Below are 25982 nucleotides of genomic sequence, written 5' to 3'. Positions count from 1 at the left end.
CATGTTGTTGTCACTGGGCAAAAAAATCTCACAGCACAAGAGTTATGTGCACACTGGCCCTGAAATATTATAGGGAATATTGGTGGATTTAATAGGGGTCTGTGGGAGTACATGGATGTAATATGGGACTGTGTATGTACACGGATGTCATATGAGACCATGGGTGTACACTGGTTTAACACGGGACCATGGGTGTACACTGGTTTAACACGGGACCGTGGGAGTACACTGGTTTAACACAGGGCTGTGGGTGTACACTGGTTTAACACGGGACCGTGGGAGTACACTGGTTTAACACAGGGCTGTGGGTGTACACTGGTTTAATATGGGACCGTGGGAGTACACTGGTTTAACACAGGGCTGTGGGTGTACACTGGTTTAACACGGGACCGTGGGTGTACACTGGTTTAACACGGGACCGTGGGAGTACACTGGTTTAACACGGGACCGTGGGTGTACACTGGTTTAACACAGGGCTGTGGGTGTACACTGGTTTAACACGGGACCATGGGTGTACACTGGTTTAACACGGGACCATGGGTGTACACTGGTTTAACACGGGACCGTGGGTGTACACTGGTTTAATATGGGACCATGGGAGTACACTGGCTTAACATGGGGCTGTGGGTTTACACTGGTTTAATATGGGACTGTGGGTATAGGCTGGTGTAAAATGAGACCATGGGTTTTCACTGATACAACATGGGACTCTGAGTTTACGTAGATGTACTATGAGACCGTGAGTGTATGTTGATGTAATAATGAACTGTGGGTGTATATTGATGTAATATGGGAATGTGGGAGAACGTTGAATTGACATGGGACCATGGGTGTGACATAGATGTACTATGTTTCCATGGCTGTGACATTGGTATGATCCAGGATGAAAAGCATAATACAGAAACTTTGCTGTGATATCAGTCCTATACAGGACTCGATGCTGGTATACACTAAAGCCACCAGTACATTGTCGCACTAGAATATATGCTGTGGATTCCATGTTATTGGCAAGCAACTTGAAGAGGCAGCAGAGTGTCATAGTTACATACACAGAATGCTGGAGGAGCTCAGCCTGTCAGGCAGCACCATGGAGGGAAATAAACCGTCATAATTCTCGGCACCTTGATTCCCCAAAACAACATTAACTGTCTGACCTGACCTGCCGTGGTCCTCTAGTATCTTGTGTGTGTTGGCCACGATTTCCAGCATCTTCACAGTCACTTGTGTTTATGAGGGTCACAGTTAGTACAGAATCATTTTAGGATCATACAATCAGTATGCAGTGTACAACTCAGAGATTCTTCTTCTCCAGATAGTCACAAAACAAAGAAAATACATGGAAGTCAGTTCAAAGAGAAACAGCAAACCCACCCATCCTGCAAAACTAAAGGTCAACATGATCATTAACCCCCCCATCCTCTGTTCCCCTCCACGTATGGAACACAGCAAGAACCTCAGCCCCCTAATCCCCCTCCCATGCACAAGAAAACTAACAAAAATGAAATAAGGACATTGAGCCCCAATCCGCTCCGTACAAACAGAAAACCACGAGAACGAATGGGCAAAAACACAGAATATAAAAACCATAAGACTGAAAAAGTCCATAGTCCTGTCATGTACCTGTGATGGCTCTGTAAGTAAGTTTTTATTGTACCTTCTGCATACATGGACTTGTACACACGTCTATAAACTTGATTTTGACTTCATTCAAAAGAATCTTAAAAGATTAATGTTATTTCACACACGTACGTACATCAAAACATAGAGCGAAATGTGTCGTTTTAGTCAAATCCAAATTGCAAGCATTGTAGTGGCCAGCCCTCCAGTGTTGCCACATTCCCGGCGCCAACGTAGCATGTCTACAACTTATTAACCCTAAGCCGTACACATGGGAGAAACGTGCGAGAAAACCAGAGAGCTTGGAAGAAAGTCCTATGGTCATAGGGTACAGGTGGCACAGAATTGAACCCCGAATGCTGATCGGTGATCGCTGGCGCTGTAATAGCGTTACGTTAACTGCTGTCCTTTGTGCCGCCGACTGGATAGATGGACTCGAGAAGTTGGCCTACTGGGCTGAATGGTTTCTTCCTGAAGGTGTAGGTGAATTAATACAACTTTATTCCAATATATTGATAATAAATATCCCCCAAAACAGAAGCAATCATAGAACATCAAACAGTACAGCACAGGAGAAGACTCTTCAGCCCACAAAGTGCCAAATCAATTAAATTAGTAGTCAAATGGCCAACTAAACAGGGAGTGGATTAATAATGGCCATTATCCTCCCAGTTTTCTCTCATTCATGTGTCTATCTGAATGTCTCTTGAAAGCCTCTCATGTATCTGCCTCTACTACCAAGACAGGCAGCACATTCCAGGTCCCACCACCATCTAAGTGAAAAACTTGGGCCTTATATCCCCTTTGAAATCACCCCCTTCATCTTAAACTCATGTCTTCTGCTACTAGACACTTAAACCCTGGGAAAAATATGACGTCTGTCTGTCTATCTATCAATGTGTAATTTTTGCAACATATTATTATCTGTTTGGCATTGAAGGGAAGAGGCAGTTAGGATTCAATGTACACTTAATGTCAAAGAGTGTATAAATTATACAACCCTGAGTTTTGTTTGCTTACAGACAGCTGCAAAGCAAGAAACTCGAAAGAACTTAATTAAAAAAATATTAACACCCAATGTGCAAAGAAAGATAAATTAAACACAAATCATGTAAATAATAGAAGCAAGCTACAGCATTCCGAACCAAATTGAGTCCATAGACCCGAGTTCCCAGAACAGCTAAGGATTTTAGCAACGGACTGCTCACTCAAGTTGAGTATGGGGTTCTGCTGAGGAGTTTTCTATTGCTGTGTCCTCAGGCGGCTGGAGAGGTCAATCCAGGTTCCACATATTCTGGTGCAGTGTGGCCAAGAGTAAGTGGTGGCTGTGTTCGGTGATTGGGTCTTTTGGTTGTTCAGTCTCTCAAGATCGCTCTCACGTAGCGCAGATCCCTCTTCAACAGATTTCCTCCGGGTGTATCTACTGAGGTCAATAAGTTTGGATGTAATGTTGGATTTCTTCAGGCTGATTTTGATGTCTTTGAAATGTTTCCTTTTCCCACCAGACAGGATCTTATCATAGCTCAGAAATGTCCCCATGCCGTCCTATACCACATTCAATGATGACAGTGTTGGAATCTTCAGTGCATTAGCTGTAAACTTTGACAAGCTTAGCATGGTAATCCTCGTTGAGCTGCTGAAAAGCTAATACAACAGGGTCGTCATCCCTGTCGCACATATCCGCTAGAGACGTGCTGTAAAAACAAAAGCCATTGTTGGAGATTAATAATTGAATCACTTAGTACAGCTGACATGGAAGGAAGCATTGGAGTCCACTGAGTCTACAGCAGTTCTGAAAGCAATATTCTTACGGACAAAGAGCTTCACAGTACAAGTACAGAAAACACACTCAGTCCTTCCTCTACCTATTAAAGCAGCTACTGAGTGCATGTTCATGGTCTCCTGCTGCTGTAGCCCATTCACTTCAAGATTCAATGCGCTGTGCACTCACAGATGCTCTTCTGCACACCACTGTTGTAAAGCGTGGCCATAAGACCACAAGATATAGGAGCAGAAGTAGGCCATCTGGCCCATCAGGTCTGCTCCGTCACTCAATCATGGGCTGATCCAATTCTTCCAGTCATCCCCACTCCCCTGCTTTCACCCCATACCTTTTGATGCCCTGGCTAATCAAGAACCTATCTATCTCTGCCTTAAATAGACCCAATGACTTGGCCTCCACAGCCGCTCATGGCAACAAATTGCACAGATTTACCACCTTCTGATTAAACTAATTTCTCCGCATCTCAGTTCTGAAAAGACGTCCTTCAATCCTGAAGTCATGCCCTCTTGTCCTAGACTCCCCTACCATGGGAAATAACTTTGCCATATCTAATCTGTTTAGGCCTTTTAACATTCGGAATATTTCTATGAGATTCCTCCCCTCATTCTCCTAAACTCCAGGGAATACAGCCCAAGAGCTGCCAGGCGTTCCTTACATAGAAACCCTTTCATTCCTGGAATTATTCTCGTGAATCTTCTCTGAACCCTCTCCAATGTCAGTATATCCTTTCTAAAATAAGGAGCCCCAAACTGCACACAATACTCCAAGTGTGGTCTCACGAGTGCCTTATAGAGCCTCAACATCACATACCTGCTCTTATATTCTATACCTCTAGAAATTAATGCCAACATTGCATTCTCCTTCTTCACAACTGACTCAACCTGGAGGCTAACCTTTAGAGTATCTTGCACAAGGACTCCTAAGTCCCTTTGCATCTCTGCATTTTGAATTCTCTCCCCATCTAAATAATAGTCTGCCCGTTTATTTCTTCCACCAAAGTGCATGACCATACACTTCCCAACACTGTATTTCATTTGCCACTTCCTTGCCCATTCCCCTAAACTATCTAAGTCTCTCTGCAGGCTCTCTGTTTTCTCAACACTACCCGCTCCTCCTCCTATCTTTGTATCATCGGTAAACTTAGACACAAATCCATTAATACCATAGTCCAAGTCATTGACATACATCGTAAAAAGCAGCAGTCCCAACATTGCAACATCGACCCCTGTGGAACTACACTAGTGATCGGCAGCCAGCCGGAATAGGATCCCTTTATTCCCACCCTCTGTTTTCTGCCAATCAGCCAATGCTCCACCCATGCTAGTAACTTCCCTGTAATTCCTTTGGTTCTTATCTTGCTAAGCAGCCTCATGTGTGGCACCTTGTCAAAGGCCTTCTGAAAATCCAAGTACACCACATCTACTACATCTCCTTTGTCTACCCTGCTTGTAATTTCCTCAAAGAATTGCAGTAGGTTAGTCAGGCAGGATTTTCCTTTCAGGAAACCATGCTGGTTGTGGCCTATCTTGTCATGTACCTCCATGTAATCCATAGTCTCATCCCAACCAATCGACTCCAACAACTTCCCAACCACTGGTGTCAGGCTAACAGGTCTATAGTTTCCTTTCTGCTGCCTCCCACCCTTCTTAAATAGCGGAGTAACATTTGCAATTTTCCAGTCATCTGGTGCAATGCCAGAACCTATCGATTCTTGAAAGATTATCGGTAATGGCACTGCAATCTCTCCAGCTACTTCCATCAGAACCCAAAGGTGTATTCCATCAGGTCCAGATTTATCCATCCCCAGACCATTAAGCTTCCCGAGCACCTTCTCAGTCGTAATTTTCACTTCATCTACTTCACTTCCCCGACACTCTTGAATGTCCAGTATACTGCAGACGTCTTCCACTGTGAAGTCTGATGCAAATTATGCATTCAGTTCCTCTGCCATCTCTACATCTCTCATTACAATATCTCTAGCGTCATTTTGTATTGGTCCTATATCTACCCTCGGCTCTCTTTGACCCTTTATGTACTAAAAAAGTTTTTAGTATCTTCTTGATATTAGTCACCAGCTTCCTCTCATAATTCATCTTTTCCTCCCAAATGACCCTCTTAGTTTCCTTCTGCAAGTTTTTAAAAGCTCCCCAATCCTCTATCTTCCCACTAGCTCTGGCTTCTTTGTATGCTCTCTCTTCTGCGTTATTTGAATTACTGTCGCCTTCCTGTCAGCTTGGACAGATCTAGCCATTCTCCTCTGACTTTTCTTATTAACAAGGCATTTTTGCCCACAGAACTGGGTATTTTTTATTTATCTCACCATTCTCTGAGAACTCTAGAGACTGTTCTGCATGAAAATCCCAGGAACATAGCACTGTCTGAGATACTCAAACCATCCTGTCTGGCACCAAAGTACATTTATTATCAAAGTATATATACTCCATACAACTTTGAGATTTGTCTTTAGGCAGCCACAAAACAAAGAAACCCAATAGAACCCATTAAAAAGGCCGTCAAACACCTAATGTGCAAAAACAAATCATGCAAACGATAAAAGTAAGCAAATTACATTCAGAACTGATTATCCAACAATCATTCCGCGGTCAAAGTCACTTAGATAACATTTTTTTCCCCATTCTGATGCTTGGTCTGAACAACAGCCGAACCTCTTCACCATGCCTGCATGCTTTTATTCATTGAGTTGCTGCCACATGATTGCCACATGATCCATATTTGCATCAACAAGCAGGTGTACCTAATAAAGTGGCCACTGAGTGTAGAAGGAGGCATTGCACTCTAATGAGTCTATATCAGTCTCAGGGCAATACAAGTATGGAGAAATAGAGATCGACAGAACAGGAAAGGGAAATACATTTTGTGTTGATTTATTAACTTGTTTTTCCACACAGCTTCTGAGAGAGTGAATTTTATTCCCTTATCTCACATTTTTGGGTAGTGAGTTATGAATTCTGTAAGGGCGAATTGCTGTACTTGAACAACTGTAACTCAGGGATTGCCCATACTCCATGTGACTGAACCAAAGTTTCCTAAAGATTAGCTTTAGTTGTCATGTGCACATCGAAAGTTACAGTGAGATGATTCATTTGAATCAACGACCAACGCAGTCTGAGATGTGCGTGAGGGCAGTCCGCAAGTGTTGTCATGCTTCCAGCGCCAACATAGCATGCCCATAACTCACAAACCCTAAAGAGTACGCCTTTGGAATGTGGGGGGGGGGGGGGTACTGGAGCTCCTGGAGTAAACTCACACAATCAGAGGGACGATGTACAGACTCCTTACAGACAGCAGTAGGAATCGAACCCCAAGCACTGACTGCTAATGCTGTAATAAAGGTCAAAGTAAATCTATTATCAAAGTACATATATGTCACCATACACAACCCCAATTTCATTTTCTTGTGGGCATACTCAATAAATCCAATCATCATAATAGAATCAATGAAAGACTGCACCAACAGGGCATTCAACCAATGTGCAAACAACAACAAACTGTGCAAATACAAAAAGAAAGTAAAAGAAATAATGAAAAGTAAGTAAATAAATAAATAAGCAATAAACATTGAGAACATGAGATGAAGAGTCCTTGAAAGTGAGTCTGGAGTCTGTGGGAACATTTCAGTGATGGGGCAAGTGAAGTTATCTCCTCTGGTTCAAGTGCCTGCTGGCTGAGGGGTAATAATTGTTCCTGAACCTGGTGGTGCAGGTCCAGAAGCTCCTGTATCTTCTTCCTGATGGCAGCAGTAAGAAGAGAGCATGACTTGGGAGGTGAGAGTGCCTGATGATGGATGCAGCTTTCCTGCAACAATGCTCCGTGTAGGCGTGGCTCAGTGGCGGGGAGGGCTTTACCTGTGACAGACTGGGTGTATCCACTACTTTTTGCTGCACTTTCTGTTCAAGCACATTGGTGTTTCCACACCAGCTTACACTAACCACTACACTACTGTACTGGCCCAAGATAAAATCCCAACTCGTATATTCAATGCTTTCACCTATGAAAGCAAGCATGTCATATGCCTTCTTCATTACCCTATCAACCTGTGTTGCCACTTTCAGGGAACAATGGACTTGGACCCTTCGGTCTCTCTGTTCATTAATGTTCCTTGGTGCCTGACTAATTTATTGTACAGTATATGTCCTAACCCTATTTTATTACCTGGAACACAGGAGAAGAGAAACAACAGGAATTCTGCAGATGCTGGAAATTCAAGCAACACACATCAAAGTTGCTGGTGAACGCAGCAGGCCAGGCAGCATCTCTAGGAAGAGGTACCGTCAACGTTTCAGGCCGAGACCCTTCGTCAGGACTAACTGAAGGAAGAGTTAGTAAGAGATTTGAAAGTGGGAGGGGGAGAGGGAGATCCAAAATGATAGGAGAAGACAGGAGGGGGAGGGATGGAGCCAAGAACTGGACAGGTGATAGGCAAAGGGGATACGAGAGGATCATGGGACAGGAGGCCCGGGGAGAAAGACAAGGGTGGGGGGGAACCCAGAGGATGGGCAAGGGGTATAGTCAGAGGGACAGAGGGAGAAAAAGGAGAGAGAGAGAAAGAATGTGTGTATAAAAATAAATAACGGATGGGGTACGAGGAGGAGGTGGGGCATTAGCAGAAGTTAGAGAAGTCAATGTTCATGCCATCAGGTTGGAGGCTACCCAGACGGAATATAAGGTGTTGTTCCTCCAACCTGAGTGCGGCTTCATCTTTACAGTAGAGGAGGCCATGGATAGATATGTCAGAATGGGAATGGGATGTGGAATTAAAATGTGTGGCCACTGGGAGATCCTGCTTTCTCTGGCGGACAGAGCGTAGGTGTTCAGCAAAGCGGTCTCCCAGTCTGCATCGGGTCTTGCCAATATATAGAAGGCCACATCAGGAGCACCGGACGCAGTATATCACCCCAGCCGACTCACAGGTGAAGTGTCGCCTCACCTGGAAGGACTGTCTGGGGCCCTGAATGGTGGTAAGGGAGGAAGTGTAAGGGCATGTGTAGCACTTATTCCGCTTACAAGGATAAGTGCCAGGAGGGAGATCAGTGGGGAGGAATGGGGGGGACGAATGGACAAGGGAGTCGCGTAGGGAGCAATCCCTGCGGAAAGCGGGGGGGGGGGAGGGAAAGATGTACTTAGTGGCTGTATCCCGTTGGAGGTGGCGGAAGTTACGGAGAATAATATGTTGAACCCGGAGGCTGGTGGGGTGGTAGGTGAGGACCAGGGGAACCCTATTCCTAGTGGGGTGGCGGGAGGATGGAGTGAGAGCAGATGTGCGTGAAATGGGAGAGATGCGTTTGAGAGCAGAGTTGATGGTGGAGGAAGGTAAGCCCCTTTCTTTAAAAAAGGAGGACATCTCCCTCGTCCTGGAATGAAAAGCCTCATCCTGAGAGCCATCCGTTATTTATTTTTATACACACATTCTTTCTCTCTCTCTCCTTTTTCTCCCTCTGTCCCTCTGACTATACCCCTTGCCCATCCTCTGGGTTCCCCCCGCCCTTTGTCTTTCTCGCCAGACCTCCAGTCCCATGATCCTCTCATATCCCCTTTGCCTATCACCTGTCCAGCTCTTGGCTCTATCCCTTCCCCTCCTGTCTTCTCCTATCATTTTGGATCTCCCCCTCCCCCTCCCACTTTTAAATCTCTTACTAACTCTTCCTTCAGTTAGTCCTGACGAAGGGTCTCGGCCTGAAACGTTGACTGTACCTCTTCCTAGAGATGCTGCCTGGCCTGCTGCGTTACAGGAGGAGAGATGTGATGGAGGTATACAAAATTTTGAGATAGGGTGAATGCAAGCAGGCTTTTTCCACTGAGAGGATATAATTGGATAGTGAGAAGGGGTGATTAGACTAAAGGAATTGCTGTTCTAGAAGCTGATAAGTATTCAATGGGCCGACTGGCCTCCTGGGTCACGGGTTGAGGTATAGATTGATGATAATCCTAACTCAATAGATAGAACAGATTACTCTCACCATTCCTGTTCATACACCTGCTCAAAAAATCTGCACCTTCCCAATTTCCTATTTGGACAATAAGACATAGGAGCAGAATAATACTCTTTACCCCATCGAGTCTGCTCTATCATTCGATCAAGGCTGATTAATTCTTCCTCTCAACCCCATTCTTCTGCCTTCTCCCCATAACCTTTGACGCCCTTAATAATCAAGAACCTATCAACTTCCATTTTAAATATACCCAATGACTTGGCTTTCACGGCCGTCTCTGCCATCTGTGGCTGCGTCCTCTGAATAGATTAACATGGGGTGGCATAGTAGTGTAGCAGTTAGCACGACTCTTTACAGTACCATTGACCATCGAGAAAAGGCAAGAATGGGCCACTTTGACCAGTGACCACTCAGCGTTTGGGATTGATTAGTAAGAGCAAACTAAAGGAAGACAGGGGCGATCGCAATGTCTGTCATCTGAGTGGACAGAGTCAGAGTGGTGACCTTAAGGCTTTAGATCTTCGATGCTTCAGCAAAGGGAGGCTTCTCTCAGAGAAAGCAAATGAAAGAAAAGCTCAAGATTTTTCCTTCTCTTCTCAGAATCAGGTTTATTATCACTAGCATGTGTCGTGAAATTTGTTAACTTAGCAACAGCAGTTCAATGCAATACATAATATAGAAGAAAAATAAATAAATTACAGTATATGTATATTGGAGATTAAAAATCGTGCAACAGAATATATATTGAAAAAGTGAGGTACTGTAGTGCTCATGGGTTCAAAGTCCATTTAGAGATCGGATGGTAGAGGGAAAGAAGCTGTTCCTGGATCGCTGAGTGTGTGCCTTTAGGCTTCTGTACCTCCTACCTCATGGTAACAATGAAAAAAGGGCGTGCCTTGGGTGCTGGGGGTCTTTAATAATGGACTCAGCCTTCCTGTGACACCACTCCTTGAAAATGTCCTGTTACTTTGTAGGCTAGTACCGAAGATAGAGCTGACTAAACTTAAAGCCCTTTACAGCTTCTTTCGGTCCTGTGCAGTAGACGCCCATACCAGACAGTGATGTAGCCTGTCAGAATGCTCTCCACGCTACATCTATAGAAGTTTTTGAGTATTCTTATTGACATACCAAATCTCTTCAAACTCCTAATGAAGTATAGTCATTGTCTTGCCTTCTTTATAACTGCATTGATATGTTGGGACCAGGTTAGGTCCTCAGAGTTCTTCACACCCAGGAACTTGAAACTGCTCACTCTTTCCATTTCTAATCCCTCAACGAGGATTATTGTGTGTCCTTCATCTTACCCTTCCTGAAGTACACAATCAGCTCTTTGGTCTTACTGATGTTAAGTGCCAGGTTGCTGCTGTGACACCACTCCAGTAGTTGGTATATCTCACTCCTGTATGCCCTCTTGTCTCCATCTGAGACTTTACCAACAATGGTTTTATCATCAGCAAATTTATAGATGGTATTTGAGCTATGCCCAGCCACAAAGTCATTGGTATAGAGAGAGTAGAACAGTGGGATAAGCACACACCTCTGAGGTGCACCAGTGCTGATCATCAGCGAGAAGGAGATATTATCACCAATCCGCACAGATTGTGGTCTTGCAGTTAGGATCGAGGATCCATTTGCGGAGGGAGGTACAGAGGCCTAGGTTCTGTAACTTATCAATCAGAATTGAGGGAATGATGGTGTTAAATGCTGAGCTATAGTTGATGAACAGCATCCCGACATAGATGTTTATGTTGTCCAGGTGGTCTAAAACTGTGTGAAGAGCCATTGAGATTTCATCTGCCATTGACCTATTGTGGCGGTAGGCAAATTGCAGTGGGTCCAGGTCCTTGCTGAGGCATCAGTTCAGTCTAGTCATGACCAACCTCTCAAAGCATTTCATCTCTGTGGATGTGAGTGCTACTGGGCAATATTCAGTAAGTCATCTCACACTATTCTTCTTAGGCACTGGTATAATTGTTGCCTTTTTGAAGCAAATGGGACCTTCCACCCATAGCAGTAAGAGATTGAAAATGTCCTTGAATACACCCGCCAGTTGGTTTGCACAAGTTTTCAGAGCCTTACCAGGTACTCTGTTAGGGCCTTCTGTCTTGTGAGGGTTCACCCTCCATAAAGACAGCCTAACACTGGCCTCCAAGACAGAGATCACAGGGTCACCAGGTGCTGCAGGGATCTTCACAGCTGTAGTTATATCCTCCCTTTCAAAGCGGGCACAGAAGGCTTTGAGTTCATCTGGTAGTGAAGCATCGTTGTCAATCATGTTATTAGGTTTCGCTTTGTAGGAAGTCTTGCAAACCCTGCCAGAGTTGTCGTACATCCGATGACGCCTCCAACCTTGTTCGAAATTATCTCTTTGCCCTTGAAATAGCCCTCTGCAAGTCATATTTGGTTTTCTGGTACAGACCTGAGCCGCCAGCCTTGAATGCCACCGATCTAGCCTTCAGCAGACAATGTACCTCCTGGTTCATCCACGGCTTTTGCTTTGAGAATGTACAGCAAGTCTTTGTAGGCACACACTCATTCACACAGGTTTTATGAAATCTTATATCTGATCAGCTAGGAAAGTAGAGATGTCCAGCAGGACAGTTGAATGCTCCTCTTGCAGGATTTGGGAAGGCAGGAAGACCTCCAGTGTCCCTGACAATTACAACTGCGAGAAGTGCATCCAGCTGCAGCTTCTAACAAACTGTGTTATGGAGTTGGAGCTGGAACTGGATGAACTCCAGATCATTCAGGAGGCTGAAGGGGTGATAGATAAGACATATAGAGAGATAGTTACACCCAAGGTGCAGGACACAGAAGCCTGTGTGACTGTCAGGAAAGGGAAAGGGGTTAAGGAGCCAGTGCAGAGTACCCCTGTGGCCATTCCCTTCAACAACAGGTACATAATTTTGGATACTGTCGGGAGGGATTACCCAACAGAGGAAATCAGTGGTTGGGTCTATGGCACTGAGTCTGCCTCTGTGACTCAGAAGGGAAGGGGAGAGGAGAGGTACCCTGTGGTGATAGAGGATTTGTTAGATAGGGGAATGGACAGGAGGTTCTGTGGGTGAGAACGAGATTTCTGGAGGATATGTTACCTCCCTGGGTGCTAGGATCCGGAATATCTCAGATTGCTTTCATAAGTCGAGGGATAGAGTTTAAGAGTCGCGATGTAATGATGCAGCTCTATAAAACTCTGGTTAGGCCACACTTGGAGTACTATGTCCAGTTCTGGTCGCCTCACTACAGGAAGGATCTGGAAGCATTGGAAAGGGTACAGAGGAGATTTACCAGGATGCTGCCTGGTTTAGAGAGTATGCAATATGATCAGAGATTAAGGGAGCTAGGGTTTTACTCTTTGGAGAGAAGCAGGATGAGAGGAGACATGATAGAGGTGTACAAGATAATAAGAGGAATAGATAGAGTGGATAGCCAGCACCTCTTCCCCAGGGCACCACTGCTCAATACAAGAGGACATGGCTTTAAGGTAAGGGGTGGGAAGTTCAAGGGGGATATTAGAGGAAGGTTTTTTACTCAGAGAGTGGTTGGTGTGTAGAATGCACTGCCTGAGTCAGTGGTGGAGGCAGATACACTAGTGAAGTTTAAGAGACTACTGGACAGGTATATGGAGGAATTTAAGTTGGGGGCTTATATGGGAGGCAGGGTTTGAGGGTCGGCACAACATTGTGGGCCGAAGGGCCTGTACTGTGCTGTACTATTCTATGTTCTATGTTATGTTCTATGAGTCCTCAGCATTCTTAAGTGGGAGGGTGAACAGCCAGAAGTCGTTGGCCGCGTAGGTACTAATGACATGGTTAGGACAAGTGACAAGGTTCTGAATAGGGAGTTCAGGGAGTTTGGTGCTAGGTTAAAGGGCAGGACCTCCAGGGTTGTGATCTTTGGACTGCTACCCATGCCATGTGTTAGTGAGAACTAGGAAGATTATACAGTTCAATACATGGCTAAGGAGATGGTGAAGGAGGGAGGGCATGAGATTTTTGGATCATTGGGCTCTCTTCCAGGGAATGGGAGACCTGTACTGAAGGGACAGTTTGCACCTGAAATGGAGGAGGACCAGTACCCTAGCGGGAAGGTTTGTTAATGCTTCACAGTGGGGTTTAAACTTGAGTTGTAGGAGGATGGGAACCAGAGTACCAGAACAGTTAGTGGAGAGGTTGTGGAGGCAAATATCAGTAAAATCTCAGACAAAGTTAGGAATCGAAAGGTTGAGCATGGTGCGACTAGTGTCCTCAGCTGCATATAGTTCAATGCAAGAAGTATCATAGGAAAGGAGAATGATAGTGCTGAAAATAAGGCAGCTGGTTTACAAACAGAGGCAACGTGTAGTTCGGAGAGGCTGTCTATAGGGCAAAATTGCAGTCAACAAAATGAGTTGCAACATAAAAGGCAGTAAAAATCGAAAAGGATGAATACAGGACTGAAGGTGTTGTATCTGAATGTGCACAGTATACAGAATAAGGTAGATGAACTTGCAGCACAGTTGCAGGTTGGCACATATATGTTGTAGGCATCACTGAATCATGGCTGAATGATTATAGCTGGGAGTTTAATGTCCAAGGATACACATTATATCAAAAGGACAGGCAGGAAGGCAGAGGGAGCAGTGTTGCCCTGTTGGCAAAATATGAAATCAAATCATTAGGAAGAGGTGACATAGGGTCAGAAGGTGTTGAATCATTGTGGATAGAACTATGGAGCTGTAAAGGTAAAAAGACCCTGATGGAAGTTGTATACAGACCCCCCTCTCCAAACAGTAGTAAGGATGTGCCCTACAAATTACAGTGGGAGATAGAAAATGCATGCCAAAAGGGCAATGTTACAATAGTCATGGGGGACTTCAATGTGCAGGTAGATCTGGAAAATCCCTTTGGTGCTGGATTACAGCAGGGGGGTTTCTAGAGATCCTGTGACATGGCTTTTTAGAGCAGCTCGTGGTTGAGCCCACTGGAGGATCAGCTGTTCTGGATTGCGTGTTACGCAATGAACCAGAATTGATTAGAGAGTTTTGGGGACAAGTGATTGTAATATGAGAAAACCTTGCCTGACAAGTTGGTTGGAATTCTTTGAAGAAATAACAAGCAGGATAGACAAAGGAGAATTGGTTGACGTTGTGTACTTGGATTTTCAGAAGGCCTTTGACAAGGTGTCACACATGAGGCTGCTTAACAAGCTGTAAGCCCGTCGTATTACAGGAAAGATTCTAGCATGGACTAAGCAGTGGCTGAACGGCAGGAAGCAAAGAGTGGGAATAAAAGGAGCCTTTTCTGGCTGGCTGCTGGACTAGTGGTATTCCACAGGAGTCTGTGTTGGGACTGATCTTTTTTACGTTATATGTCAATGATTTGGATGATAGAATTGATGGCTTTGTTACAAAGATTGCAGATGATATGAAGATAGGTAGAGGGGCAGGTAGTTTTGAGGAAGTAGACAGGCTACTAAAGGACTAAAAAAATTAGGAGAATGGGCAAAGAAATGGCAGATGAAATACTGTTTCGGGAAGCATATGCTCATGCACTTTGGTCGAAGAAATAAAGGGGCCGACTATTTTCCAAATGGAGAGAAAATACAACAACTGAAGTGCAAAGGGACCTGGGAGTCTTTGTGTAGGATTCCCATAACGGTAAATTTGCAAGTTGAGTCTGTGGTGAGGAAGGCAAATGCAATGTTGGCATTCATTTCAAGAGGAATAGATATAAAAGTAAGGATGTAATGTTGAAACTTTATAAAGCACCGGTGAGGCCTCACTTGGAGTATTGTGAGCAGGTTTGGGCCCCTTATCTTAGAAAGGATGTGCCGAAACTGGAGAGGGTTCAAAGGAGGTTCACGAAAATGATTCCAGGATTGAATGGCTTGTCATATGGTGGTTCTGGGCCTGTATTCACTAGAATTCAGAAGAATGAGAGGTGACCTCATTGAAACCTATTGAATGGTGAAAGGCCTTGATAAAGTGGATCTGGAGAGGATGTTTCCTATGGTGGGAGAGTCTAAGACCAGAATTCACAGCTTCAAAATAGAGGAGTGTCCTTCTAGAACAGAGATGAGGAGGAATTTCTTTTGCCACAGAGTGGCAAATCTGTGGAATTCTTTGCCTCTGGCAGGTGTGAAGGCCAAGTCTTTACGTATATTTATGGCAGAGGTTCATAGATTCTTGATTGGTCAGGGCAGAAGGGATACGGGGAGAAGGCAGGAAATTGGGGCTGAGAGGGAAATCAATCAGCCACGATGAAATGGTTGAGCAGACATGACAGGCCAAATGGCCTAATTTTGCTCCCATATCTTATGGTCATTGTAAATTGTCCCATGATCAGGCTAGGGTTAGAAACATAGAAACATAGAAAAAATTACAGCACAATACAGGCCCTTCAGCCCACAATGCTGTGTCAAACATGTACTTACTTTAGAAATTACCTAGGGTTACCATAGCCCTCTATTTTTCTAAGCTCCATATACCTATCCAGGAGTCTCTTAAAAGACCCTATCTTATCCGCCTCTAACACCATTGTCGGCAGCCCATTCCATGCACACATCACTCTCTGCATAAGACCTTACCCCTGACATCTCCTCTGTACCTACTTCCAAGCACCTTAATACTCTGCCCTCTCATGTTAGCCATATCAGCCCTGGGAAAAAGCCTCTGTCTATCCACACAATCAATGCCTCTCATCATCTTATACACCTCTATCAGGTCACCTCTCATCCTCCGTCGCTCCAAGGAAAAAGGGACGAGTTCACTCAACCCATTCTCATAAGGCATGCTCCCCAATCCAGGAAACATCCTTATAAATCTCTGCTCTCTCTCCAAATTATCCACATCCTAAATCTCCTCTGCACACTGCTATAGTTTCCACATCCTAAATCTCCTCTGCACCCTTTCTATAGATGCGGTTCGCTGGGCAGTGTGGCTCGAAGGACTAGAAGGGCCTGTTCCACACTGCATCTCAATAAATAAATAATATCAGATCAACAATTGAACAAAATGAATTAAAGTGAAAGATCAAGCAGTGGTAATAGAGAAAAAAAAATTCTCTCACCTGATTGCAGCAATTACCATTGAGAAATCTTTGATCAGATTGAACGCATCTCCTCGATTTATGCTGCAGGGTCAAGAACAAGTAGACATGAATTTACCATCAGCCTATCAATTGTTATCTTTTGTTCAGTCCCTGCAACATCGTACGAAATTCCAGCAGACAGTGAACATGTAGATAAGCTATGCAGTGAGAAAAACTAGGACACTCAGATGAGACACAAGAGACTGCACCTGCCGGAACTTGGGGCAAAAAGTTAAATACTGGAAGAACTGTGGATCAGAATCAGGCTTAATAAGAAGCCAGAAGGCACACATTCAATGATTCAGGCACAGCTTCTTCCCCTCTGCCACCCGATTTTTGAATAGACATTGAACCCTTGAACCCTATATGTCTATTCAGAAATCGGATGGCAGAGAGGAAGAAGCAGTTCCTGAACCATTGCATGTGTCCCTTCAGGCTTCTGTACCTGCATCTGTGAAGAGAAATGGATAGTCAATGTTTCAGCTAAATAGGAACAGCAGAATCGTTATCAGAATCAGAGTTAATATCACCGGGGTTCCTTAATGCTGCACACCGTATTTTTCAGGCATCACTCCTTGAAGATGTCCTGGATACTATGGAGGCTAGTGCCCATGATGGAGCTGACTATGTTTACAACTCCCTGCAGTTGATTCCGTTCCTGTGCTGTAGCACCCACCCCCTACTGGACGGTGATGATCTGGAATCAGAGAGTCTGCACTGACCACCAACCAACCTTTTACACAACTCCTATGTAAATCCTATTTTCTTATTCTTCCCTCCCCACCCCCCAACTATTCTCTTCAACTACCCCAGATTCTATCACTCACTAGGAGCAAGTTACAGTTACCAATGGCACCCTATCCTCGTTATATGCGTCTTCAGACAATGCGGATTCACAGTTATGCGACAAACCTATTTCTACCAACGGCTCCTTATATGTGTCCAAAACTCACCGTTGGGACGAGGAGCACCGCGTTCCCGCCAATACAGGTCAGGTGCGCGCGCCTCACGGTCTCACCGTCGAGACGAGGAGCACCGCGTTCCCGCCAATACAGGTCAGTGCGCGCGCCTCACGATCTCACTGTCGGGACGAGGAGCACCGCGTTCCCGCCAGTGCGAGTCAAGTGCGCGCGCCTCACGGTCTCACCGTTGGGACGAGGAGCACCGCGTTCCCGCCAGTGCGAGTCAAGTGCGCGCGCCTCACGGTCTCACCGTTGGGACGAGGAGCACCGCGTTCCCGCCAGTGCGAGTCAAGTGCGCGCGCCTCACGGTCTCACCGTTGGGACGAGGAGCACCGCGTTCCCGCCAGTGCGAGTCAAGTGCGCGCGCCTCACGGTCTCACCGTTGGGACGAGGAGCACCGCGTTCCCGCCAGTGTAAGTCAAGTGCGCGCGCCTCACGGTCTCACCGTTGGGACGAGGAGCACCGCGTTCCCGCCAGTGCAAGTCAAGTGCGCGCGCCTCACGGTCTCGCTCCCGCCACTCTCGCATTGGTTTTGGCAAGGTGTGGTTGCGCGATCTTAAACTTCTGCTGGTTTTACCTACGGTGCAGTGATTTTGTGCTTGAAATATTTAACTATGCCTCCTAAGCGTCCGATGCCATGTCCTGGGCCGTCAGCCGAGCGGCAGAGAACCGCTTTAACAATTATAAACAGCGTGGCATCAGCTGAAAGGTAACACAGCTCTGGGACGCTTCTGCCGGGAACAGAATCTTGCCTTTAAAGTTCTTTTGTTGCTTGACGATGCGCCAGCCCATCCTAAACATTTGAACAGCATTCATCCTAACATAACAGTGCGTTTCCTGCTGCCTAACACAACATCGCTGATTCAACCACTCGACCAAGGTGTGATCCACATTCAAGGCGTATTTTTTTACGGCAAACTATCCCTCAGATGCTGCAAGCTACAGACGATTTTGAAAATCCCAGGAGTTTACCAATGGTGGAAGTCGGAACACTTGGCACAAATGGCGACGGACGTGGGCCCAAATTTAAAACGGAGTCAGCATTTCAGTCGTTCCCTGCCGTCAACCCTTCTTCCCTACAAGCAAATTTATGCTGAAAAACAAAATGCTGCCAAGCAAACAACCCTCACCACTTTCTTCAAACCCGTGTCATCTTCTGCTGCTGGCAGTTCTAAGAGTTCTGTGAGTCTTCCTTCACCCCTTGCTGTGCTTGATATGATCCTGACGACCACAACCATCCACCTTATCCATGTAAAGCTGCCCGACACCACAACAACCACTCATCTCCCGGAGTGAACACACCTGCCACTGTTGGTGAGTAATGTACACCCTTGGATGTTAACTTTCTATGATTTATTACATTGAATATTATCTTAAATTGATTAAATATAATACAAATGTTGCCTTGTGGTACTGGTTTTGTGTTGTATTGGTATGAAAATGTGAATAATTACAGATAAAACATATTTAGGAAGCCCTCTGGAACGCATCCCTATTTCCTCCATTTAAATAAATATTCACATATGCGTCCACTGCAAGAAACATATCCCCTGCATATAACGAGGATAGGGTGTACTGCTTTGTCTTTGGGATGTGGAAGGAAACCGGTGCACTTGAGTGAGGGGATCCCACCGCGTCATATGGAGACCGTGCAAACTCCACACAGACAGAAACCGAGGTCGGGTTTGAACCTGGATTTCGGCCACGGGGAGGCTGTGGGCCTCCTAGCGGTGCCACTCTGCCTTGGTCATGTGGAATCGAGAAAGCTGTGATGGGTGTACATCAGAAGATGAGGAGATGTTCCCTGAGCTAGTGCTGGAATGTCCGAATGGGGACTGAAAGTAGATAGGCTCATGTTTGGGGTCCGAACAACTATGTTCCATGAAGATACAAGAATTTCCGCAGATGTCGGAACTCTTGAGCAACATATGCAAGATGATGGAGGAGCTCAGAAGGTTGAGCAACGTCTACGGAGGGAAATAGCAGGCAACGGTCCAGGCAAAGAGCCTTCGTCAGGACCTGTTGGAGGGTATCGTGTGTATTTTCCTCAAGTGTGTTCCATGAAGCAGGCACCCAAGACTTTGTTTATTTCCTAAGTGGATGTGGTCATCACTGGTAAATATTATTTATAACTGATTGGAGGAGGCTGTTAAGAGAGTCACAACAGTAAAGTAGTGGTTAGCATGACACTATTACAGCTTGGGGTGTTGGAGATCAGAGTTCAGTTCCTGTGTAAGAAGTCTGTACATTCTCCCGTGACCATGTGGGTATCCTTGGGTGCTTTGAATTCCTCCCATAGTTCACAGATGTAGTGGTTATAAGGTTAATTGGTCATTGTAAATTGTCCTGTGATTAGGCTGGGGTTAAATAGCTGTGTTGCCGGGCAGAGTGGCTCGTTGGGCTGGAAGAGCCTGGTCCATGCTGTATCTCTAAATAAATAAAAGAGACAACTAGCTTGATGGGTCTGGAGTTACATTTAAGCCAGGCCAGGTAAGAGCTTCAGACATCAAACATAATCAAATCCTCTCCCACTGTGCAAGACTCCCAAAAGGTTAATTTATAGATTGAGTCTGTGGTAAAGAAGGCAAATGCAATGTTGGCATTTATTTCAAGGGAAAAAGAATATAAAAGCAAGGAGATAATGCTGAGACTTTATAAGACAGCAGTCAGCCGCACTTGGAGTACTGTCAGCAGTTTTGGGCACATATCTCAGAAAGGATGTGTTGTCATTGAAAGTCCAGAGATTGTTCACAGGGATGCTTCTGGGAATGAAAGGGTTAATATATGAGGAGTGTATGGCAGCTTCAGACCAGTACTCACTGGAATTTAGAAGAATGCGAGGGGATTTCATTGAAACCTACCGAATGTTGAAAGGACAAGATAGGATGGATGTGGAGAGGATGTTTCCTCTGCTGGGGTATCTAGAACTAGAAGGCACAGCCTCATTGAAACCTACTGAATATTGTAAGGACCAGATACGGTGGATGTGGAGAGGATGTTTCCAATGGTATCCAGAACTAGAGGGCACAGCCTCAAAATTGAGGGACGACACTTTTGAACAGAGGTGAGGAGGAACTTTTTTAGCCAGAGAGTAGTAAATATTTGGAATGCTCTGCCACAAACTGTAATGGAGGCCAAGTCCATGTGTATATATTTAAGGCGGAAGCTGATTGTTTCCTGGTCGGTCAGGGATATGTTGAGAAGGCAGCTGCGTGGGATTGGGTGGGAACCAGGATCAACCATGATGGAATGGTGCAGCAGACTTGATGGGCTGAATGGCCTAATTCTGCTCGTATGTTATGGTCTTATAGTCACAGAGAGAACAGGCAAGCTCCACATGGACAGCATTGGAGGTCAGGATTGAGCTCTGGTCTCTGGTGCAGTTTTATGACAATGTTGCTGCTCATGGAGGAATAATTTTTTTTGAAATCCCAGATTAATTCAGCTACTAGAATTTAAATTGTTACCATGGCAGAATTTGAACTCAAGTCTTGAAAATGATGGTTCGAAACTCTGGCTGCCCATCCAGTGGCCTAACCATCACATGAAATCTGAGCCTGGAAGGTGATGATGGACTCAGCCTGAAGATGAACTGCTTACACAAGAACATAATCACGTATGAGAGAATGGCTTCTCACCCGTTGTCGTTGCTCAAAGCAGCTAAGCTGCCATGTTTGTAGAAGTCGAGGGCATAGGCATTAAATGGCATACGTCTTCCTTGTCTGTCATAGTACTTCAAAGGCAGGATGGGAATGTTGCTCATATGAATTCCAAGTGTGCGGAAGATAATCTGAAAATGAGATGTATATCCATGCTTTAGTTGTACAACAGCATCTTTGATCTCTTTCTCAGTCATCTCCGTCACAGGCACTAGCCACCCCACCATTGACGACTTCTTCGAAAGTCAATGCCTCAGAAGAACAATCACGAAGGACCCTTACCATACAGAACATGACCTCTTCTCATTATGCTATTGATGAGGAGGTACAGGAGCCCAAAAGCTCACATTCAACATTTTTGGAACAACATCTTCCCTCTACCATCAAATTTCTGGATGGTCCACGAACACTACTTCACTATTTTGCCCTCTTTTAACACTATTTATTTTTAATATATATTATTTATACTGTAAATTATTAGAATTTTTATGTGTTGTACTGTACCGCTGTTGCTAAACAACAAATTTCTATGAGACCATAAGTCAAAGGATCTGAATTAGGCCATTCAGCCCATCAGGTCTGCTCCAGCATTCCATCATGACTAATTTATTACCCCTCTCCCTCACTTTCTCCTGCCTTCTCCCGGTAACCTTTAACGTCCTTACTAATCAAGAACCTATCAATCCCTGCTTTAATATACCCAGTGACTTGGCATCCACAGCCATCTGTGGCAATGAATTCCACAGATTCACTACTCTGGCTAAAGAAACTCCTCCTCATCTTTTTTCTAAAGAAGCATCCTTGTAGTCTGAGGCTATGCCCTCTGGTCCTAGACTCCCCCACAGTTGGAAACATCCTCTTCACGTTCACTCTATCCAGACCTTTCAGTATTTCATGAGATACATCAGTGTTAATAAACCTGATTCTGATAACTTATTTCCAATAGAAATTTCTAATCATAAATAATTTAGGATTAGTTCTGAGGAATTGACGATATCATTGCTCTCCCTCAGTCACAGGTTCCCTTGGAGGATAGATCTTCAGATCTGGATGGTGGGGGGTTCTTGATGGATGAAAGAAGCATCCATCATCAAGGACCCCCACCATCCAGATTTGAGTGTCAACACCTCTGAAGATCTATCCTTGGCCCAACATAATGATACCATTACAAAGAAGCTATATTTCATTACAAGTTTGAGAAGACTTTTTATGTCATCAAATTTATACAGATATACTGCAGAGGGCATCCTAACTGGTTGCATCATTGTCTGGAGGGGCCACCGCACATGATCAGAAAAAGCTGCAGAAAGTTGTAAACTCACATCCTGGGTACCAATCTCCCTGTTTTTGAGGACACCTTCAAAAGGCGGTGCCTAAAAACGGCAGCATCCACCATTAAGGACTCCCATCACCAAGAACATGCCCTCTTCTCATTGCAGTCATTGAGGAGGGGGTATAGGAGCCTGAAGACACACAACGTTTTAGGAACAGCTTCTTCCCCTCTGCCATCCGATTTCTGAATAGACAATGAACCCGTGTATGCTACCTCACTCCTTTTATTTCTTATTTTTACTCTTTTTGCACTAATTACTCAATTTAATTTATATATATATATGCAATATATTTCTGATTGTAATCTATAGCTTTTAGAATGATGTATTTCAATGTACTGGTGCCAAAAAAGCAATGTATTTCATGACACATGCCAGTGATGTAAGCCTGATTCAGATTCTACACATTTTAATCTCCCCACATTCTCAATACTCCCCAAAATCTGACAATCACCTACATGTTAGGACCCAATTAACCTTCCAACCAGCACTCCCTAGGAATGTGGGGGGAAATCAGAGCACCAGACTGGAAATTCCTACAGTCATAGGGAGGACATGCAAACTCCACACGGACAGTACCTGAGGTCAGAACTGAACCCAAGTCTCTCACACTGTGAGATGTCAGCCCTACTAGTTGTGATGCTTGAAATCCTCTGGAATTATGTGTCACCTTATGGATTCTCACAGCCAAGTTGAGTCTATTGTGGCTCTAAACCAGTAAATCAGATTCAGATTTATTTATCACATGTACATCAAAGCAAACAGTCAAATGCATTGCTTGTGTTTAACAAACAACACACCCAAGAGTGTGCCAGGGGCCATGCTTCTGGCACCAACACAGCATGTCCAAAATGCTCAACGAAACAACAGAGAAGATCGAAACAATAAAAGTAACTCAAGCCCCGTTTAGAATTATTTATCATATGTTCATCAAGGTATATGTACATTGAAGTGTGGTGTTTGTGTTAACAACCAACACAACCCAAGGATGTGCTGGGGGCAGACAGTGGGTGTTGCCATACACATTCTAGCACCAAAATACTTACAGTATTTGTCAACATGGAGCGGATAGCAAGTATGTAAATCTGGCGGGAGCAAAAGATGTTGGGAATAGCGAGGGTGGAATTGAATTGAATTGAATTGACTTTATTACTTACATCCTTCACATACACAAGGAGTAAAACTCTTTATGCTATGTCTCCGTCTAACTGTGCAATGTGCAATTTATAGTTTAAAAGGCATCTGTTAGTCTTGCGAGACCATGGATCTGCGCCTGGAAAGTCTTCACTCTCCAGGGCGCAGACCTGGGCGAGGTTGTATGGAAGACCAGCAGTTGCCCATGCTGCAAGTCTCCCCTCCCCACGGCACCAATGTTGTCCAAGGGAAGGGCATTAGGACCCATACAGCTTGGCACCAGTGTCGTCGCAGAGCAATGTGTGATTAAGTGCCTTGCTCAAGGACACAACACGTTCCCTCGGCTGGGGCTCGAACTCACGACCTTCAGGTCGCTAGTCCAATGCGTTAACCACTTGGCCACGTGCCCAGAATTTATAGTAAGTTGCAATAAATAGTATGTACAACAATATAACATAGAAATACAGTTGTGTCAGCATGAATTAATCAGTCTGATGGCCTGGTGGAAGAAGCTGTCCCAGAGCCTGTTGGTCCTGGCTTTTATGCTGTGGTACCGCTTCCTGGATGGTAGCAGCTGGAACAGTTTGTGGTTGGGTTGACTTGGGTCCCCAATGATCCTTCGGGCCCTTTTTACACACCTGTCTCTGTATGTCCTGAATCATGGGAAGTTCACATCTACAGTCCACACCACTCTCTGCAGAGCCCCGCAATTGAGGGAAGTACAGTTCCCTTACCTGGCAGTGATGCAGACTGTCAGGATGCTCTCAATTGTGCCCCTGTAGAAAGTTCTTAGGATTTGGGAGCCCACACCAAACTTCTTCAACCATCTGAGGTGAAAGAGGCTCTGTTGTGTCTTTTTCACCGCACAGCCGGTATGTACAGACCACTCAAGATCCTCGGTAATGTTTATGCCAAGGAACTTAAAGCTGTTCATCCTCTCAACCCCAGATCCATTGATGTCAATAGGGGTTGGCCTGTCGGCCATGGGAGGAGTGTGAGACAGATCAGAGAAGAAGTCCTCTCTCCCTTCCCCTTTTCCCAACCATGTTTCTCCTCTCCCTGCCACCTTCCCACTCTCAATCCACAAAAGAGACCCATATCAGAATCAGTTTTATCATTACTCACATACGTCGTGAAATTTGTTTTTCTCTGTGGCGGCAGTATAGTGCAATGCATAAAATTACCACGGTACTGTGCAAAATTCATAGCTATATATATGTGCATAAAACTTGCACAGTACTTTAGCATGTCAACAACACCAGCAGCAAAAACAACAGAACAAAACAAGACAGCAACAGTAAAGCACCCCATTGCCCACGGTTGCTGGTTACTTACTTGATCTACGTCGCAACACTTGAACAGGTCATGATCGGTGTGACCGGACAAGCAGGCGAACGGTGACACTGCTGTGACTGGACCATTTAAGTATTTGGACAACTCTGCGGTGAAGTCATCTCCCTCCTGCTCCTGGGGACATGGAAATGCTGGGAAGAGAAACATTAATACCTTGGCACATTCACAGTGCCTGTAGTAACCTTCAAGAACACACATTACCATAAGTCTATAAAACATAGAAGCAGAATTAGAACATTCAGCTCATCAATATCCTTACTTAATCAAGAACCTATCAAACTCTGCTGTAAATATACCCAATGACTTGGCTTTCACAGTCATCCGTGGCAATGAATTCCACAGATTCACCATCATCTGGCTAAAGGAATTCCTGCTCATCTCCGTTCTAAAGGGAAAGCCCACTGGTCCTGGTCAGTGTAGGTAGAAGCCACTTTTACCTGCTACCATTTGATTATTGCTTACATGACTCAGAAAGAGGCCAGCTGGCCCAAGTATATCTACTGGTCCTTTTAGTGGAGCTCAACTCTTATCCAATAGCCTGTCAATATTCAACTAGTAAAAGCTCTAACTGGGCAAGCACCTGTTCATAGAGCATATGGAACAGTACAGACCACTCAGCCCACAAGTTCTGTACTGAACATGAAACCAAATGAAACTAAATCTCTTCTACCTTTGTGTGATCCATATCCCTCCATTCTCTGCATATTATTTTGTCTATCTAAAGTTTTATTTGTTACACAAATCTTGAAACCTTGAAACATACACTGAAATGTATTGGTTACATCAACAACCAACATGGTCGAATATGTGCTGGGGGCAGCCCGCAAGTGTTACCATGCTTCTGGTATCAACACTGTGTGCCCACAACCTACTAACCCTAACCCGTATGTCTTTGGAATGTGGAAGGAAAGGAAACTGAAGAACCTGGTGGAAACCAGAAGAGATGAGAGCAGAATTAGGCCATTCATCCCATCGAGCCTGCTCCACCATTCCATCATGGCTGATCCAATTGTCCCTTTCAACCTCATTCTCCTGCCTTCTCCCATAACCTTTCATGCCCTGACTAATCAAGAATCTATCAACTTCCACCTTAAGTATACCCAATGACCTGGCCTCCACAGA

The 25982-nt window shown here is 44.8% G+C and overlaps 1 protein-coding gene and 1 long non-coding RNA gene across 5 annotated transcripts in view; one reads left to right on the top strand and one right to left on the bottom strand.

Moving 5' to 3' along the window:
- Positions 1-1628: 1628 nt before the first annotated feature.
- Positions 1629-25982, bottom strand: part of LOC134347212 (probable ATP-dependent RNA helicase DDX60) — a 172994-nt gene continuing 148640 nt past the window's right edge. For 2 of the 3 annotated variants that reach the window (XM_063049505.1, XM_063049506.1), the window contains exons 34-37: positions 24843-24991; positions 21022-21173; positions 16401-16463; positions 1629-3311 (exon numbers count right to left, since the gene is read on the bottom strand). In XM_063049505.1, the coding sequence (XP_062905575.1) occupies positions 3206-3311; positions 16401-16463; positions 21022-21173; positions 24843-24991 (470 nt within the window). In that variant the 3' untranslated portion in view covers positions 1629-3205. The remainder of the gene's footprint in view (positions 3312-16400; positions 16464-21021; positions 21174-24842; positions 24992-25982) is intronic. The other variant, XM_063049507.1, reaches the window with a different exon arrangement.
- The window catches only part of LOC134347216 (uncharacterized), an 88500-nt gene continuing 80442 nt past the window's right edge, over positions 17925-25982 (top strand). For both annotated transcript variants that reach the window (XR_010018107.1, XR_010018108.1), the window contains exon 1: positions 17925-18697. This is a non-coding gene — a long non-coding RNA (uncharacterized LOC134347216). The remainder of the gene's footprint in view (positions 18698-25982) is intronic.

Source organism: Mobula hypostoma, chromosome 5 (genome assembly GCF_963921235.1).
Source record: "Mobula hypostoma chromosome 5, sMobHyp1.1, whole genome shotgun sequence".
NCBI lineage: Eukaryota > Metazoa > Chordata > Chondrichthyes > Myliobatiformes > Myliobatidae > Mobula > Mobula hypostoma.
This window is presented reverse-complemented; position numbering and strand designations above follow the sequence as displayed.